This window comes from Oryzias melastigma, linkage group LG24 (assembly GCF_002922805.2).
Source record: "Oryzias melastigma strain HK-1 linkage group LG24, ASM292280v2, whole genome shotgun sequence".
In the NCBI taxonomy this organism is placed as follows: Eukaryota; Metazoa; Chordata; class Actinopteri; order Beloniformes; family Adrianichthyidae; genus Oryzias; species Oryzias melastigma.
Genome location: NC_050535.1, coordinates 13371509 through 13390476, shown reverse-complemented (window position 1 = coordinate 13390476; position 18968 = coordinate 13371509). Strand labels below are relative to the sequence as shown.

Sequence of the window (18968 nt, the reverse complement as noted above, 5' to 3'; positions counted from 1 at the left end):
CTGGTGAGATGTCATCATTATTAAGGAGGGGTTATCTACTCTGTTCCAAAGTCATTTTCACCAGAAACTAGATGCGTGTGCTTTTGAGTATGTGGCCTGAGTCAAATTTTGCGCAATAAGAAAGAAGGTTTGCGACAACAAATCTGGTCCTTGGAGTCCAGAACTGCTGCAGGACAGGCCAGCTCAAGGCGCTGTACATAAGAAACATAAAAAGAGAAAACATATAAACATTTAAAAACAAGGAAATGTCCATTAGATCCCGGCTCCACCCCACTGACAAACCCCGACCCTGAAACATTCAAAAAGATAACTGTGGCTTGGCTCTGCTGTACAGAATGGTATTGTGGGGATCAATAAAGTCCTGGTTGAGCTGTAGGAAATTATCTGCCATCCAGGGCCTAATGTCAGAAATACAATTTAAAAGAGTATTAATAGGTCCAAGGTCATCAGGGGACACGGCGATGTAAAGCTGAGTATCATCAGCATAGCTGTGAAAGTCAGTGCCGTGTCTCCTGATGCCATCCCCAAGTGGCAACTTATATAAATTAAAAATTAGGGCCTAAAATTGAACCTTGGGGGACACCAAAACTTATGTCATGGGTTTTGGAAGACCGTGTATCCATATTGACAAAAAATTTGCGCTGTGTAAGATAGGACTGAAACCACTTTAAAAAAAGTCCCTGAAAGGCCCACAAGACTCTTAAGTCTTTGAAGTAAAATCTGGTGGTCTACTGTGTCAAATGCGGCGCCAAGATCCAGCACTGTAAGCTTCTTTGAGTCACAATAAGCTAACTCTAAAATCAGTTAAAATCTTTAAAAGGGCCTGTACTGTGGTTTTTCCTAAAACCCGATTGATATTTTTCTAGGGTGTTTTTTCTCATTCAACAAAAGTTGATTAAAAGCAATCTTTTCTATAATTTTGCCTAAAAACAGTAGATGGGATACTGGTCTGTAATTGTCTTAAACCTTGGGATCTAAATTGCTCTTCAGCAAGGGCCTTACTACTGACATGCAGAGGGGAAGACGCCTGTCTAAAGAGAGCAATTCACAATATTTAAAAGCTCCAAATCAAATAAAAATATTTTAAAAGTGGTGTTTTTTATAGGATCTAAAAGAGAGGTTGTTGAGGTTGTACTTCTAGTCAGAGAAGTTTCATCATTTCTTAAATAACAACAAATCTGAAATAAGTTACTTGACATATTTTGGAACAAGGGTGAAACTAAGTTTAGCATTTTGTTGTTGACTGCTGCACAGATTTAGCAATACTTTGTGCAATTTTTGTGTAAAAATAATATAAAAAAACTCCTCAGGTTCAAGTTACATTTTTTTTAATCTTTTGACTCAGACACAACCCCAAAGCCACAGTTGTTTTCAATCAGTTCACGTACACAGAAAAAAAGACCAGAAAAAGCTCTGGAAAAGACATGTTTAACAAAAAAAAAGAACTGTTTTAGTTTAAGAGACACAATAACAGCAACACAGACTGATTTTTCTGTATTGAAAGAAAGAGGAAATCTGTTTGAAAAACAGGCAGAGACTGCTCCACTCATCTCCACTTACACGAGAAAATATCACACACACGGATGAGCCTAAAAACACATTCCCCTTGTTCCTGGCATGAGAGGCATGCTGAGGCGTCAGGCTGCTGCTCATTGCATACCTCACTATCATCTGCTTTCACTTACTGGTCGGCCTCTCCATCATGACCCCAACGGCAGGAACATAACTTGTTGGAAGTGGACTCAAGTTCTTCTACTAGGGAACACGTCAGCGAGAAGTCATGCCCCTGTTACTTTACACTTTAAATCTAGAGGTCCAGAGAGGGGGCTGAGCAGACACCTGAACATTGTGACCTATAAATTAGATATTAATTAATATTTTAAGGGTTGCAATTTTATATCAGGTACCCGAAAGTACATTTTATGCAAGATTTAGCATTCATTGAATTGTTTCTTTAGGCACTCCTTTAATCTGAGGCTTTTTGTTCTGTGGACTCCAAATAAATGTTATTATCAAGTAACTGAAGATCCTTTGAACACTGAAAAAGTTTAAGTAGCAGCTAATTTGTTACTTTCCTTTCTAAATGAAATGATTAATCTAATCCTCGTGCAAGTCTAAAAAAAAATCTTTGAAGTTAAAATTAAATATTAACTGAACAGTGGCCACTAGCGTTCAAGAACTGTTACTACAATGCACATGAGAATTGAAACAAAATGTCTTTGTATTCCTTTTAAACATTAATTAAACAATAATTATTTACTTTTATTACACGCATGATCTATGTTAGTAGTATAAGTATGATCTTAGCTTAAGTGAGCTGGAAGATGTTAAACATGCTTATTTTGTATGAAAGAAACAAGAAGCTCTATGTTGACAAAAAATACTCTTTAAGAAATAATTTTTCTAATACTTTCAATAGATTTTATTTTTCAAATTTCATCACCCTTTATAAGTGTGTATAATGCAAAATGAAAAGCTAATTAAATTTTTGCATTCAGATGGAAGTTTAAATTTGTATTTTGTAAATAAAATAATTTTAAGATATATATCTTTTAAGTTTATGAAGGATACAATAATACAAATATATGATTAATACATGATAATATGTAATATTATATTTGGGTAATAACTGTAATTAAACGATATTAATATTATTGATTATAATAACTCTTATTTCTCTTATTCCTATTATCTAAGCCAGTGAGATTTCAGACTTTTAATATAATAAATAAATTATTATTAACATTTTTGTTGGAAGTTTTACCAAAATAGAATAATTCTGACTGTGATTGAAGGAGTTTCAATGAACTTCACATTTTCTGGTTAATATTTTTACTTCACCACCCTAAAATGGCTTTAAAATTAGTTCAATCTTTACGAACACAACATATAGAAATAGGGAATACCAACATATGATTGTTTGCCGTTTTTTCCTCATTTATTTGGGGAAAAGCTGAGCATTAAACTAAATTCTAGTCCTTCCGAGGAAATGCAGGTTTACGTTACTTTACGACGTTTCTAGCAGCGTACGGCAGGGAGCCGTACTTCGTCGCAACGTGGTTTGTTTACTATTTTCCAGCCGCTCTTGGAAGAACAACACAAATGTAGACGCTTTTTCCAAGAAACAAAGCATTTAAATCAAGTCTGTGTCCCTGAAAGAAGAAATGGGGAAGCCAAAAAGAAAAAGTGAGTACGAGTTTATCTGAAAAAACATTATTAAATAAAGCTTTTCCTAGTAGCATGCTGAAAAAAGCTAACCGCTAACGTGACATGGAGGGTTTAAATCATTGTTGTCAGCTTAATGTGGTTTTCTTATTCTTCCATAAAATCTGTTTCGTGTAATTTGGCACAGTTGTGTTCAAACTTAGCACGTTTTTCTGATCATCAGGTGATCTGAGCCGAGCCGAGCTGATGATGATGACCATCGCAGACGTGATTAAGCAGCTGGTTGAAGCTCACGAAGAGGGAAAAGACATTAACCTCAACAAGTAAGATCTCGATTATAACAGGGTTTTGCTTGATCTTTCAGAATCTTAGACTATAGATCTACAAATAGCTCCACAAAAAAGTCCTTAATATTTTTAGGGTCTAAAATTGTGTCATTATGAACGTGTTTGCAGTATTTAATTATATTTTTAAAATGTCCAAAACACATAGAAAGTTTTATTAACTGCTGGATGCTGAAATCGTGTAAATTAAGAACCCTTTATTGACTGAACAACAAGTTTTATGGAATAAAATAAAAACTCATTCTGCTCATTCTGATGCAAAGCTTTATATTTACCTTAAAGAAACCGTTATGAGAAATACAAATACACCCACTTATTGAACATTTGATAAATTGCCTCTGTTTAATTTTGGTTTTAGAAATTACTACAGTAAACAGACATTTTTTAAATAAATCAAGAATGGCATGAATATTAAAAGCAACAAGTTATCCAATACAAAAACATATTTTTAACCATTTTGTTAGTATAAGCTGAGTTTGTTTTATAGACATCAAAACCAGAATTCACATGTCAACCTTGTTAATTGTTGTTGAACCTTTATTTATACTGGTAGGTCGATTAAGAACAATTTCTCATTTACAAATTCCTATGTTGTGAATGGTTTTAGGAATAATTCTGATCCAATTCTATGTTCTTTGATCATTTGATGTTAATCTCATTTGTTTCAAACAGGGTGAAGACTAAGACCTCAGCTAAATATGGTCTTGAAGCCCAGCCTAGATTGGTGGACATCATTGCGGCTGTTCCACCGCAGTACCGCCGTGTTCTGGTCCCAAAACTCAAAGCCAAACCAATTCGCACTGCCAGTGGGGTAAGAATGTAATGTTTTGTCATTGTTCTTTAAATTGTGTCAAACATCACTAAAATTCTAAAGTTTGGAAGTTTACAGTGATGTATTACTTTATAGGTACATGACAATGAATGTTAAAGTCCCACTACATTCATAACCCCAAAAAAGCCTTTTTTTTCCTAGGACATAGCTTCTGCAGAGAGAAATTCACCTCTCAGTTGTGGGCGGGACAGTTGGTCGCAGGGCAATCCCGTCCCACTTCCCAGTCTCTATTTATGCGCTCTCGCAAGCTTACAACCTCTCACACCCACAACCTAATAATACCGGTGCAACAAAAATAGTAAACAATGTTGAAGCTATCTAGACATATAGACGATGAAAATGAAGACGTACATAGATGTAGTCATCTGCAAGTGGATGCATAATGGGGTTGTGGGCAGTGCAACATATTTTCTACGTCGTGAATATGATCTTTTTCAAAGGCCATTTTTATGTCGGCTCCTGCTTTACTACAAATTGAATAGAGAAATAATCAGAAATGTAATTTTTATCTTAATTTTCTTAATAAATGTCCTCCATCATCAGAAAAATGCTATAAGAAAATGTCAGAAATGCCAAAACCAAGATTTTCATTGGAAAAAATATTTAAGATCAAAGTTTTAAAGTTAAATCCTGAGCACCTCTATGAGGTTTCAGTAGTCATTTCTATTGGTTCTGTTGCAGATTGCTGTTGTTGCTGTGATGTGCAAACCACATCGATGTCCTCACATCAGCTTTACAGGAAACATCTGTGTGTAAGTGCTCTACTTTAAGAAGATTAAATAAAACGTGTTCTAAAGGTCAAATTTGAGCATAGTGATGCATCAACTGGTTACTAGACTAACTATAAAAGTCTGTATTTCAAGTCTTCTTTTGTCTTTTCTTTAAGGTCTGCACACGTTTGCTATTAATAATTCATTTATTAATTGTGATTCTATATTCAGCAACACGCTTCATGTCAAAATTGTGTTTCTATTTAATTTTGCAGCTACTGTCCTGGTGGACCTGACTCAGATTTTGAATATTCCACACAGTCTTACACAGGCTATGAGGTGATTCTTTTTTATGCAATTATTTTACTACATAATATTTTATAGATTTTTTTGTGAATAAAGGAAATTTCATTTCAGGAAAATGAACCCATGAAAATGTAAACTTGCTCAGAAATATTCAAATATTAATGACATTCTTCTTTCATTGTTCCTTCACTGCCAGCCAACGTCCATGAGAGCGATTCGAGCTCGTTACGACCCCTACCTTCAGACTAGACACCGAGTGGAGCAGGTCAGTGCAGCGTTACCCCTCTACACAACATTATGTCTGCTGTTGCTTTCAGTGCAGTTTTGTTGCTCAATTCATCACCTTGAATGGCGTAGCTGTAATGTTTCCCATAATTCCTCTCATTCTGTCACACGATTAACCCCTCATTAGAATGAAATTTTCCGCAAATCAGCTTCTGCAGTTAATTGCTTTGACACGCAAACATCCTCATTAGCATCGATCGTATATTTGGAACGCTGTTATAATGTCGCAGCTTTCATCGTCCCGCACAACCCAGATATAATTATTCCATCATTTACATTTAATGTCACATTAATCTAAAGCAACTTGTATAAAAAACAGTTTCATCTAATTTATTTATTGCTGTTTTTTTGCTTCATGAAAGTTAACACAATTCATTTATAAGATGAAAAGTTTATCCATTTTTTTCAATTATATAACATTAAAGCAATTTGACTTATATTCTAAAATATAGATTTAAAAATAGTGTTTTTGTCTGCTTTATAAAAAGTGAGTTTCAACCAGAATGTTCAAAAATCTAAATGTAAAGTATTTGATTTTTAACCTAAATCTGTAAATGATTGTTTAAAAACTAAACCTGGCTGAACTGAAGACTCTAAAGTAAATCTCTGTTGCATCAAAAACAGCTGAAGCAGTTGGGTCACAGTGTCGATAAGGTGGAGTTCATCGTGATGGGCGGGACCTTCATGGCGCTACCCGAGGACTACAGAGATTACTTCATCAGGAACCTGCACGACGCGCTGTCAGGACACACCTCCAACAACGTGGCGGAGGCTGTCAGGTACCCATCGGAGTACAAACGTTACTTTACAGCCAACAACATTGTTATTACAGAGCTGAGCTGAAGATGAAAACTACACTTATTTGTCCAATTTTAATGGTCAGATGTGTCAGGAGTTCCCGCAAGTAATCCAGCACACCAGTAAACCAGCACACCTGTAATCCAGCACATTTGTGGAGACAGCAACAGAAACCATTAGAAAGAGACCAGAGGGACGCACTAATATAAATCACCACAAGAGGGAGACAGAGAGCTAGGTCAAACTATGACATTCTTAGACTCTCCGTGAAGGTTTTATCTGAGATTCTTTTGTTTTTGTTACATGCACTTTGTCACCTGAATTTAGTGACTTACATCTATTTGGGCTCATCTTAAAACATACTTCCTCATGTGTGATCGTTTTTGTGCAGCTAGGCATCCCTGATTCCACCCCGACTGGTATAAATTAAGATTTACATTTGATTTTTAACATGTGGAGCAGTAAAAAAAAAAAAAAATCATATTTTTTAAATTAGAGTCAATAAATACTTGGATTTTTTTTTCCAAATCTTTGTAATTGTTAGAATTACAAAATGATGTACAGGATTATATGATAGTTTCGCCCACCAGATGGAACCAATGTATCTTATTTTTTGCTTTATAGTTTTTTTTTTTTAACACCCACAGATTTGTTTCTATTCTGTTCTAAACTGTGAAGACCGTAAATACAAAAATACAAAACTCAGTAGAGGTTTTATAGAAATTAACTTAATAAAAGTGGAAAGATTAGCAAGGTTGTTAAAATTCTTCAAGATGTTTTTCATTACCAGAAAAGTGTAATATTTGCTTTCAAACTAGTGTTTCTTCCTGTACTTTATTGAATAAGTAAATAAAAAAAAACGTTTTTTTAATCAATCAAATGTTGTAAAATAGAGAAAGGATCACATTTGATAAGTAGATGAGTTATTTATTTAATACTAACATGACTTTAATCCTTTAAGCAGTCCTCTCTTGTTCTCAGTCCTCCAAAAAAATGTTGTTTGCAGCCACAATGAAAAATAACATTTTCTTACCTAACATTTTGAATCACTCCAGTAGTTTTTTGTGTTTGAGTATAGCTGTTTAGATTGCCAGAAACTAAAGGAACTCTTCAGACTTAACTGTTGAATAAAACCATTGAAAATGCATCAGGGGAGATAAGTGGGGCCACTCTCCACGGGTCCTCTGCAGCCGCCTCAATCGATTCCTGTTTTCTCCCAGTTCGACCTGCTTTGAGTGAAGATAGGTCTGCTCAGTCGAGATGAACCTCTTTTTTTTTTGTTCCTTCTCAACTAGAAACGAGCAGTTTATAGTTTATAAACAACGACTTCATTCAGGTGATTAAATCCAATCGGGCTTATTCACAGGAATGGAGAGTTCAGCGACGGCTTTGTCCGCGGTTCCTTCGCTTAAGGCAGATGGGTGGCAGGTGTCTAATGAACACGGTTATGGCCTTACTTTTGGGCTCTTATCGGAGGATTGTCGCTGAATTGCTGCAGGGTAGGAGTCTAGCTAATGTCGGTGTTTACCTGGGTTGTTCACTATGAAGAAAAAGATAAACAGCTGCTATTTATGTGGATTGAGAGGAAAATCCCTAAAGCAGAGTCATGGATGCTTCCTAAAAGCTGTCGAAATTAAATCTGGTTTATTTTAGCATCAATTTTACTTTTTTTTTGGATAAATTCTTTTCTTTTTCTGTCCTCCACTGTCGATTTTTAGTGAGCCTGTGTGAACTGTAGCCTGGGTTTCCTGTTCTGAGCTGACAGAAGTGGCACCTGCTCGCTGGGTATTTTTTCTTTTTCTGACCATTCTCTGGAAACCCTACAGATGGTTGTGGGTAAAAAGATCAGCAGTTTCTGAAATACTCAGACCAGTTCAAAGTCACTTCAATCATCTTTCTTCCCCATTCTCCTTTTAACTGAGGCAGATTGTCTTGATCATGACTATATGCTCTCTGAGTTGCTGCCGTGTGATTGGCTGATCAGAAATTTGAGTTAACGAGCAGTTGGACATTCATGTGAGGTTTATTTAATGTAAAGTAAATATACAGCTGTAATAAAATAAGCATTTTTGTCACTATAAGCACCATTTTTTTCAGCAGACTCCTGGCTGGGCAAAACATGAGTGTTCAATCCATCTTGATTCTCTGCTTTGTTCTCAAATTGTCTTCCATAAAGTTGTAAAAGCAAACAAAAGCTGTTTATATTGTAGGGAAACGAAAAGTGCATCCCCCTCTTTTAACTTTTTTAGGGAACAAGGGTTTTTAAAAATACTATTTACATCCTCTAATCTGTATTTATTCAGACTTTGGCGATGCAGCCGTCAGAAAATCCTCGTCAATGTGTTTGAGTCCATCAGCAGATTTATTTTGGAGTGCGTGAATGTAAAACTTTTTGTTACTTTTCTAGCCTCAGCCGGTTTTAGTCTTATCTTTGCTAATGTAGTGGCTTAAATATTTGCATTTAAACAAAATATTGCTGCAGTCTATGAGCTTGGATGATAACACAACCTTGGATCTCGCATCTTAATTGCGTAATTTCCGCTCCCTACGTTCTGCTTACACGCCCAGATGTTAAAGTATAAAATTAATCGGGTAGATGTGCCAAAGAAATATCAAATTTCCTGAAAGAAATCGAGCTTTGATCTGATGTTTCATTATCAGAGAACTGTTGTACCGGTAATTAGATAATTAGATTGTTTACATCCACACCTGAAAAAACGTATATCTCAACTATTGTAAATTGCAATCAGTATCATTCAGGTTTGATTTTTGAGTTTCTGTTCGTTCCTTACTGGATGCTGGTTTAGCTTTCAGTGGCGATCTCTGATCTTTAATCAGTGATGCAGAACAACTCAAATCAGACGGATCAACAGGATTGTCTTCACGTTGGCTGTGTTTGATTTACAGCAGGCCAAATAGGTCAGTTTTTCCTTTTTTTCCTCTCTCTTCCCGTCGCAGTGAGTCGTGCGCTCCTCTGTCATCAGGCTCGCTTGAGATGATTACAGTAGTCGTCGAGGCTGCTGCTCATTGTGGAAATAACACGGTAAAAGGTTTAATTAGGTGATATTTCAGGTGTCTGCGTAAAGCAGAATGTGCGTGTGATATCTCTGCCTCCCCGTGCGCACGCCCCGCTCTCGGTCGCATCGAGATACTTTGCGATAAGAGTCTGAAAAAGATAATAGACTTTTTATTGATTCATCTCTCACAATCCGATCATCCCCTCTGGAGCATAAACTCTTGTAATTAGAGTAAATCAGCCGGCCGACTGTAAAAGATGGACATTTATTGCTAACAGATACAAAATCTCATGGAATACAGCAAGATGATGGTCATTTGAGCAGCTGGAGTGGAGAAAATAACAGCTGCCTCGTGTGCTGAGACGACGTGTCTGTTAGGCCACTTATGTTGTTTTTGTGGCATCGAGCAGCTGCTCTAATAACTTTAGAAGTTGAGTCAGATTCAGGAGAGGCGAGGCTGTGAATACGTCTGCGAAGGCTCCGATTACACTTAAAGAAGGCGACGCTTGTCATTTTCCAAATTTATAAGACTTCCTCGAAGCAGTTTTTATTATTAAGCTAAACATTCATGAGCCGGCGTCACATCCTGTCATGATGAGGTGCTTTTGTTTTGTTTTCCCTTATAAATATCATAATTTTCCTGGAGCGACTTTTCATTATTATTTGCACACCTTTTGCATGATTTATCTCACAGATGTTTTACTAAATCTCACAAAAAGTTGTATTTACCGGTAATTTTCCCTGCTGTTGACCATAGAGGTACCATAGAAAGTCTGCAAAAAACAAATCATTTTTTTAAGTCATTCTGATCATATTATGATGAAGTCGTTTTTAGCCCAAATTTAAAAACCTGTGTTGTTTTCTATGACATAGTTCCTGCAGAGCGGGTCTGTTGGCATGAAGCACCCCGCCCCTCTTCCCCTCGTCGTTCTTTTTCCAACTGCATTTTTTCCCGTCTGCTCCTGATTCACAGCAATTTGAGTAAGGAAATATTCAGAAATGCAATTTAAAGCTCAATTTCATTTTATATGTCCTCCAAAAAATGTAACAAGAACATGTCAAAAACAATTTTTAATCAGAGTGGCTTTTGCTAATGAGTAAAACTGACACCTACTGTTGAAAGGTGGTATTGCCGCCTGTATTCAAGCCACAAAAACCAAATTTTTCTGCCACACTTTTTTCTCTCAAGACCATTTAGACTCATTTTTTTCCCCGCCCATCCCATAAAGCAAGGCCTAATAGTTTCTTGATAAAAATTCTTGGCTTATGTATCGGGTCAGTTAAGGTTTATGTCTAAGAATAGAATCAATCTCTTCTTAAAGACTGAATATCTTTTGCGGTTTTATTTACAAAAAGCAAAAGAAAATTTTGAAAGGCAAAGCTCAAATGTCCGACTTCTTGTAAGCGCTTAAATGTATCGTAAATTTCTTCACTTTTGTCTCTAAAGGTTATAAACTTGCTTTAAATAGAAAAACATGGTAAATATTTGTGAATTTCACAACAAATTTGGATAATTAATGTAAGAAGTGCCACAAAATTATCCAAAAATCTTTAAAAATCCGACTATTCATTGTCCTCTTTTGGGGTTGTGTTATATGAAGGACAGAAGTGTCCGCCTGGACTTAAGTAAAGGAAACGCTGGTTTCCGTCTCTGCACGTTTCCGTGTCTGGCGGCGTGGGAAGCGGCTTTCAGGTTTTGTACGTTAATGTGTCGTTAATGTGAGGTTGGAGGTAATTGGCTGCATAATGAGCCGTTTAAACTTACAGCGTATAAAATGATGTTGCTAAATGAAGTAAAAAAAATTTTTTTTTTATTCACATATAAAACTCCAGCACTTAATCTCATTAAGAGGAAATGGTAATATTAGAAAGCCATTAGAAGTCGAGGCCAGAGAGATATTTTAGAATGTGAGGAAAAACGGGTTAGAGTTAGAGATAACATTAACTGAGGGATGGGGGGTTTTCTCCTGCAGGTACTCGGAGCGCAGCAACACTAAATGTGTGGGAATCACCATAGAGACGCGGCCGGACTATTGCCTGAAGCGCCACCTCAGTGACATGCTGAACTATGGCTGCACCAGGCTGGAAATCGGAGTTCAGAGTGTTTATGAAGATGTGGCTCGTGACACAAACAGGTATGAGCTGGGTGGATGGATGAATGAGATGGAGGGATGAAAGCTTTCAGGCTGCAGGCTTTAACATCTGGTTTCCACAGAGGCCACACGGTGAGAGCCGTGTGCGAGTCTTTCCACCTCGCAAAGGACGCCGGGTTCAAAGTGGTCGCCCACATGATGCCCGACCTGCCAAATGTGGGCATGGAGAGGGACGTGGAGCAGTTTATTGTAAGCATTTCACTCCTTCATGCTTTATTTGTCATTATTTGGCAACATTTTAACAAAATGGTTACAAACTAACCTGGTTGCACGAGTAGAAAATCTGTTTTCTTTTGGGCAGATGTTCATATTTTTCTATGAAACACTGATTTTTAATAGAAATTTTCCAGTTAAATCAGAGGAGAATTTGGTGTATAACTGGACTTCCTCAAGCTGATCACTAGACGCCTTTCAGAGGAGTAACATTTTGTGAAAAGAAGAAGGCATTTTTAATAACTTTACCAGAAAGTCAGTTATTCCAAACCCACACTCACCAACAGGATCCAAACCAGTTCCTCTGTTTCTATTCCTTTCATTTCCAGTAGAAGTGGTTGCCTTGGGTGTTGCCAGTTATAAAATCCTGGCTTTTGTTTTTTATTCACGATTTTGTCCATTCTCGAGAACTGCAACATTTTTCCCGCCGACTTTCATTTTGATCTTTAGTTCAGAGGTTTCTGTTTTTTTTTGACAGACTCTGCATCCAAATATAGATCTGTTTGGCATCCCTGCTCGCCGCGGGGAGCCATGCCGCCAATCCACTTTAATGACTTTTTCCCTCGAAAATGATTTTGTTTTTAAAAAAGCCTAAAAATACTTGTGGAAGCTGCGTGCGGAGTTGTTCATTAGGGCTTATTGTTGGCGGGATTAGTAATCAGACCTTATTCCCTTACTTGGCATCGGAGTGCGTCATTAGTTTTCACCTCACAGTGGTGTAGCAACAAGTGAGTCCTACGTGCTGCATCTTAAAATAGCAGAACAAAAGCCGTGACAGTCGCTCAAAGCTTTAGCTGGGATGTGGAGAATCGTGTCAGGTGTTGTTTTACCAGCAGGTTCTCTTATTTATTTATTTGTTTATTTTTTTTAAGTCTGATTAGAAACAGTGAGGATGTCCAACAGTGTTTTACCCGACTAAGCTGACTGCAGGACGTAAATGAAGGCTCGGTTTGAAGCTGCTCTTTGTGGAGTGATAAAACACAAAAACTACTTTTTAGGATTTTTAATTTGGTTTCTTTGATGATACGTTCATCCTGCAGCTTTCAGTGATCATATGAGCTGTTTTTTCTTTTCAGATTTTGTGGAACAGCCACTTAAAAGTGTTGTTATTACCATATTTTTCTGAATATAAGTTGCAGTTTTTTGCAAAGTTTGGATGGGGAAGTGACTTATATGTGATTTTTTTTTTTGTTTTTGTTTTGTTTTGTATTTTAAAATAATAACAACCACTAGAGGGCACTTTAGGTGTGTGCATCAGTATTTGCTACTGACAACACTGTAGAAGAAGAAGCGGTGCTCAATCTATTGCCGAACTTTGTGGAATTGTTCCAAAGCAAAACAGAAAGATGAAGATTTCAACAGATTTTAGTTGACTTCTTGGCATGTTCTATATGCTATTGCTACCATAATTGTTTAGATATTGCACTAATATACTACATCTCTCATATGTTTCATGAAGCAAAATACAGTAGTTATCAATTCGTGAAGCTACATTCACACAACCTTTTTCAGCGCACGCTCAAGCAACGGCTTTTAATGAATAGTCTTTGTAAAAGCGCATAAATGTACATTTTGGACTTCTGTGTTCAAAACTCGAGTAGCAACACAGATTTTTAAGACCGTTTTCAGGCTCTTTCGCGAGAATTCATAACATTTTAGACCAATTTAGACCTGCAATCTGCGACTCCGGAGCCACTTTTGGCTTTTTTTTATCTTTCCACGGAGGCTCTGGCCAAAGGAAAAAAATATATAATGGTATTTTTTTCAAGTAAGGGATACTAAATTGCATTTATTTAATTTAGATTAGTTACTTTTTAAATTTATAGATAAACTATGTAAAGATTTTTACATCCCAGCTGACTTGAAGAGGTCTTGTCTGCTCTATTCTAAGTCAGATTTCAAATACTAAACAAAACTTTGGTAAAAAGTCTGATCTTTTATCAGTTTAAAGCACTTATTATCTTATGCTGTCCATAGCTGCTGCGGGATGATCTGGTCTGGTACAAGGCGTCTTTTATTTTGAAAGGAAATCCTAATTCTGTCAAACATAAAAAATAATTTCACATGTTGAGAAAATGCTAGTTTCTTTTTATATTTCTGTTTTTATCCATGCCACAAGATAAGCATCATTCATATTTATTATTAAAATATACATTGTAATGAATGGATAGAAGTAAAATAGGGCTGCCACGATTAGTCGACTAATCGACGACTAATCGACCATTAAAATAGTCGACGACTAATTTAATAGTCGATTAGTTGTTACTTTATATTAAATGGAGTCAGAGTGTACTAAAGTTGAAAGTTATAATGACATTCTGCTAGCTTTTTGGACTATTTTGGCATTTATTAAGGTTTTTCATGCTATTTTGGAGTTTAGCTAATATTTCAGCTGCATGCTAGCTGTTTTGGCTAACTTAGGTTTTTTTGTTGACTTTTAGGCTATTTTGGAGTTAAGCTACTATTTATACTGCATGCTAGCTATTTTGGCTAACTTAATATTTTTTTTAGGCTAATTTCGCATTTACCTAATATTTTAGCTGGCTATAAGCTGCAGAGTTTTCAGCTACTAGCTTCAGTGTTTTGAGTTATTAGCTCTAGAGTTATTAGCTATCGATTTCAGCGTTTTTAGCTATTAATTTCAGCGTTTTTAGCCATCAATTTCAGCGTTTTTAGCTATTAGCTTTAGCTTTTTTAGCTATCAGTACTAGCATCTTCAGCGGCCAGCTTACAATATTCACACTTTCATTATCTGCGTTAATGCTATATATCTAGTTTTTAGTTAGTTTAAAGCTAATGATGGTTAAGATGTGTGCTTTACATTCAGTTTGCACATGACCTGATTAGTCGACTAATTGGGAAAAATAATCTGTGATTAGTTGACTATTAAAATAATTGTTCGTGGCAGCACTAAAGTAAACTAATACTTTGTCTTAGTAGTTTTGATAAGTAGAAAACAAGCGCAAATGGCTCTTTTATTGTTAAAGGTTGCAGACCACTGGTCTGGTGTGTATGTAACTTTACGGAAGTGAAGTTTGCGTATATTCATTCTATTATCTATTCCATTAAGATTTGACTTTCAAAATGAAACTTGTACATTATTAGTTTTATGTTACTTTAAAGTTTTTTTGGATGCTGTCCATTTTTTTAGAACATAGTTTCTGCAGAGCGGCAGGAGACTATTGGAAATTCATTCTGAATCGTGGGCGGGACTATTGGCATGAAGTAGCCCCGCCCATTTCCCCCCTCCCCATTACTGAGAGCTCGGAGCAGGGAGCTTGTAGCCCGCCTAGCATATTTTCTGTCACAAATACAATCTTTTTCTAACTGTGTTTTTTCGTCTGCTCCTGATTCACAATAATTTGAATAACTAAATACTCAGAAATGTCATTTATAGCTAATTTTCTTCATATATTGTCCTCTATCATCAGAAAAACGCCACAAAACAGGTTAAAACACCATTTTCACCAGAGTGGCTCTTGGAGGCTTTATCTCAAACAACACTTGACTGAAGTTGAGGGGAACCGTCTGCATCCTCAAAGTCCTTTTGTCTATTCTGTATTTAAAACTCTGCATCTCTGACTTGAACCTCATTTTCTTTCTCTACCTTTTTTTCATCCTTTCTTTTTCTCCTGTCATCAATCCTGTTGCTTTTCTCCTCCGCTGTCATCTTTCAGTCTCCCCCTTTTTCCTTACCCCTCTCTCTCAGATTATACAATTTATGAGTGACTCCCTTTGCTCCACTTCTCCATATCTAATCTTCATGCCTCACTGGCTGCCAGCTGTTGGGAGGAAAATATTCAGGTTATTAGAAAATTGCCATTGAGGATCCAAACTCAAGATTCTAGAAGTTTTTTTTTTTTTTTTTTTTTTTGGAAGCCGTAAAAGCCAACAGAGTCCTCATTTTGTACAGAGAGTTATTTTGCATTCAGAGGTGCTCAAATGAAATAATTCCAGCCAGAAAGACACTTCAAAAAATAAAAAAAATATTAGGATTTCTTTTTCTAAATGGTTCCAGAATGATCAGCAAAACATAGCTCAAAATTTATACATTTTTTATAATCTACACATAAAAAAATTCTTGTTTATAATCAAGTAAAAAAATCTGCATCCAGACTTCTTCTTTCATCTCTTATAGTTTAAGGTTTGTCTGATTTTTTTTTTTCAAACCAGCAGAGTGATGTAAAAACTGTCACGACTGTAGTTTTTAATGCACACAGCTGCTGTTCTCTGTTTCTGTCCTGGTTGGTAAATAAAACACCTTTTTTTACACCCAGAATCCTCTGTTGCTTCCAAAATAGCCTCAGGACGCTCTATCTGTTGATTTTCTGCCCCCCTCCCGTACCTAAAGCCGTCTCTGCGGAGCCGTTCGGGACACGCCTCCATGCGATTCTGAGCTGTGACAGGAGATTATGAGATCCGATAATGCTCCTACTTTTGGAAAATGTGCCTCGATTCCAGATCTTCACGGTCTTAATCATTATGTTTTTGTGCAGAAGGGGAGGGGAGGGGAGGGGGGGGGGGTCTCTGATTCTCATCATGGCACAAAAGCTCCTGCAGCATTTGTGTCCTTCAGCCGGGTCGTCCTCCTTGGGATTTTAGGGTTTTAGGAGCTAACAGTTTCTTTTTAGACACTATCCCTGCATCCTGACCGTCTGTGTTTGTTTGTCGCAGGAGTTCTTCGAGAACCCGGCCTTCAGGCCCGACGGTCTGAAGCTCTACCCGACCCTGGTGATCCGAGGCACGGGCCTGTACGAGCTGTGGAAGACGGGCCGCTACAAAAGCTACACGCCCAGCGCCCTGGTGGACCTGGTGGCTCGGATCCTGGCGTTGGTGCCACCGTGGACACGAGTCTATCGAGTACAGAGGTAGACGAAAATGAGTCAGGAGCAGGAGTTTGACAAAGATCATATTTGTAAGGTCGAAAATACAGTTTTGGTGGTGAACTCTCCCTCGTCTCCTTCAGGGACATTCCCATGCCGCTGGTGAGCTCCGGGGTGGAGCACGGGAACCTCAGAGAGCTGGCTCTGGCCAGGATGAAGGACATGGGAACTCAGGTGAAACTTCTGTGGGGGGGGCACATGCTGAACTTTAGCTAAAACTGCAGCACGTTAAGATGAGCATTCTCCGTCGTTTTTACTGTTGCATTTTTATAAAGTTTTGAGTCTACGTGGACGGGAGGAAGCCTTCATTTTCATACAGAGTGGCAGAAGTGTTTGATGTCAAATATGGAACTTCATATCTCCAAAGCAGAGGCTTTCCCGTCTCACTTTTTTTCTTTAAATTCCTTCAAATTCTTTTCCATCTGTAGTTCAAATAAACAGTAAGATCCTCCTCTTTGTGCAGTGTCGAGATGTGAGGACCCGAGAAGTGGGAATCCAGGAGATCCACCACAAAGTCAGACCTTACCAGGTATGAAGACTGCAGAGGAGGAAGCAGTTCTGTTTTGAGAGCCGCACTGAGTGACGAACATGCACGTTCAGGTGGAGCTGGTGAGGAGGGATTACGTGGCCAATGGTGGCTGGGAGACCTTCCTGTCCTACGAGGATCCGGAACAGGACATCCTGATCGGCCTGCTCCGCCTGCGCCGCTGCTCTCCGCAGTCCTTTCGGCCGGAGCTGAAAGGGGGCGTGTCCATCGTGCGAGAGCTCCACGTGTACGGCAGCGTGGTCCCGGTCAGCAGCCGAGACCCCAGCAAGTTTCAGCATCAGGTGATTATCTATATATATATATGCTCTCTGCACACGAGAACAAATCAAAGTGAAAATGAGGATAAACGGTGTCCTGTGTAGGGGTTTGGGATGATGCTGATGGAGGAGGCTGAGAGAATCGCCAGAGATGAACACGGTTCTGGAAAACTGGCTGTTATTTCAGGTAAAACAAGTAGACATGTTTATCTTCTGATTTAAAAAAAGGTTTTAATTCTTAGCTTAGTTAAAAGAGTGTGAAAGTGTTTTTAACATGTTCTTGTTGCATTTTTTTAAACTTGATGGACATAATGAAGAAAATTAAGATTAATTTCAGCTTTTTTTTAATTTACTTGAATTTTTGCAGGTGTAGGGACAAGGAACTACTACAGGAAGATGGGCTACGAGTTGGAAGGCCCATATATGGTCAAAGATCTCTACGCTCCCGGAAGTGACTGAGTCTGCAAAGTTTTATCATGGATTCCCGCTTATATGCAACGGTATTTATCAAAAGGATGTTACGGGGACAGGGTTCCTGCGCCGAAACCGTTTCGGCATCAGAGGAGATAATGTCCAGGTCCTCGTGCATCTGCTTTTATCTCAAGCTGAGCGTGCAGAAGCTGCAACGCTCCCTCTTTTATTTAGATAAGAACAAACGCAGGATGGTGTTCGAGAGGGAACAAAGCCGGGCTCGTTTGGTAGGAGAGGCTTTGAGTTTGGGAGGAAAACTTTTTTTTTTTTTTTTTTTTTTGGAGCAGCAAAAAGCAGTTAAAGACGTTCGGCTTGTGCCTTTTTGGACTTCATGAATCCACATCTCTGCTGACAGTCCAGATTCCTTTTAATGTTGTTGATGGACAGAAAAACCATTACAGTCTCAATATTCACTTGTATTTGGGAGTGGGTGAATAAACGACAAAAAAAATCTCCCTGGACAGCAGAAATTAGGGAAATATGTTATAATTTTGAACTCCTACATCATCCTGGTTCTGTTTTCTTATTTACTGTTGAGCTTTTTTTGTATTTCTGTAAATAAAAGGTGACTAATAAATTAGTTTACCTCCAAAAAATAGATGAAAATGTTTGTTTTGGGGCCCTAAATTTGAGTCTTTTTGAGTAATTGATGTTGGAAATTGATAAATTACCCCAAAGGTCACGACTTAGAGGTAAAGGTCATATTTACTAGAGAGTCCCGTGAAGTTTTCCTCCTTTCTGGGTTCATTTTTTTTCCATTTGTTTACCTGATCCAGCTTTTTCAGCTGCATCTCGGTCATCTGAGCATGAACCGAGTGCCGTGTTCAGCTGCCATCACCGCTAAATCTTTGGAGGCGATAACCCGCATTAGGACTCATTCTCTCGACCTGCGCCTCATACATGATCTCAGGGTGACTGAAGCCAAATGCCTCCAATTTCCTGGACGCGTGTTTGGTGCTGCACCGGTGACGCAGTCAGCCGCATTCG

The 18968-nt window shown here is 37.8% G+C and overlaps 1 protein-coding gene across 1 annotated transcript; it reads left to right on the top strand.

Moving 5' to 3' along the window:
- The first annotated feature begins 3011 nt into the window (after positions 1–3011).
- elp3 (elongator acetyltransferase complex subunit 3) lies at positions 3012–18579 on the top strand. Its single transcript, XM_024291892.2, has 15 exons — positions 3012–3186; positions 3389–3488; positions 4182–4320; positions 5023–5093; positions 5327–5390; positions 5554–5622; positions 6267–6421; positions 11431–11592; positions 11673–11799; positions 16498–16691; positions 16790–16880; positions 17170–17235; positions 17307–17534; positions 17616–17697; positions 17878–18579. Exons 1-15 carry the CDS (start codon positions 3165–3167, stop codon positions 17967–17969), a joined length of 1662 nt encoding a protein of 553 aa, XP_024147660.1. The 5' UTR covers positions 3012–3164; the 3' UTR covers positions 17970–18579.
- Positions 18580–18968: the final 389 nt, after the last annotated feature.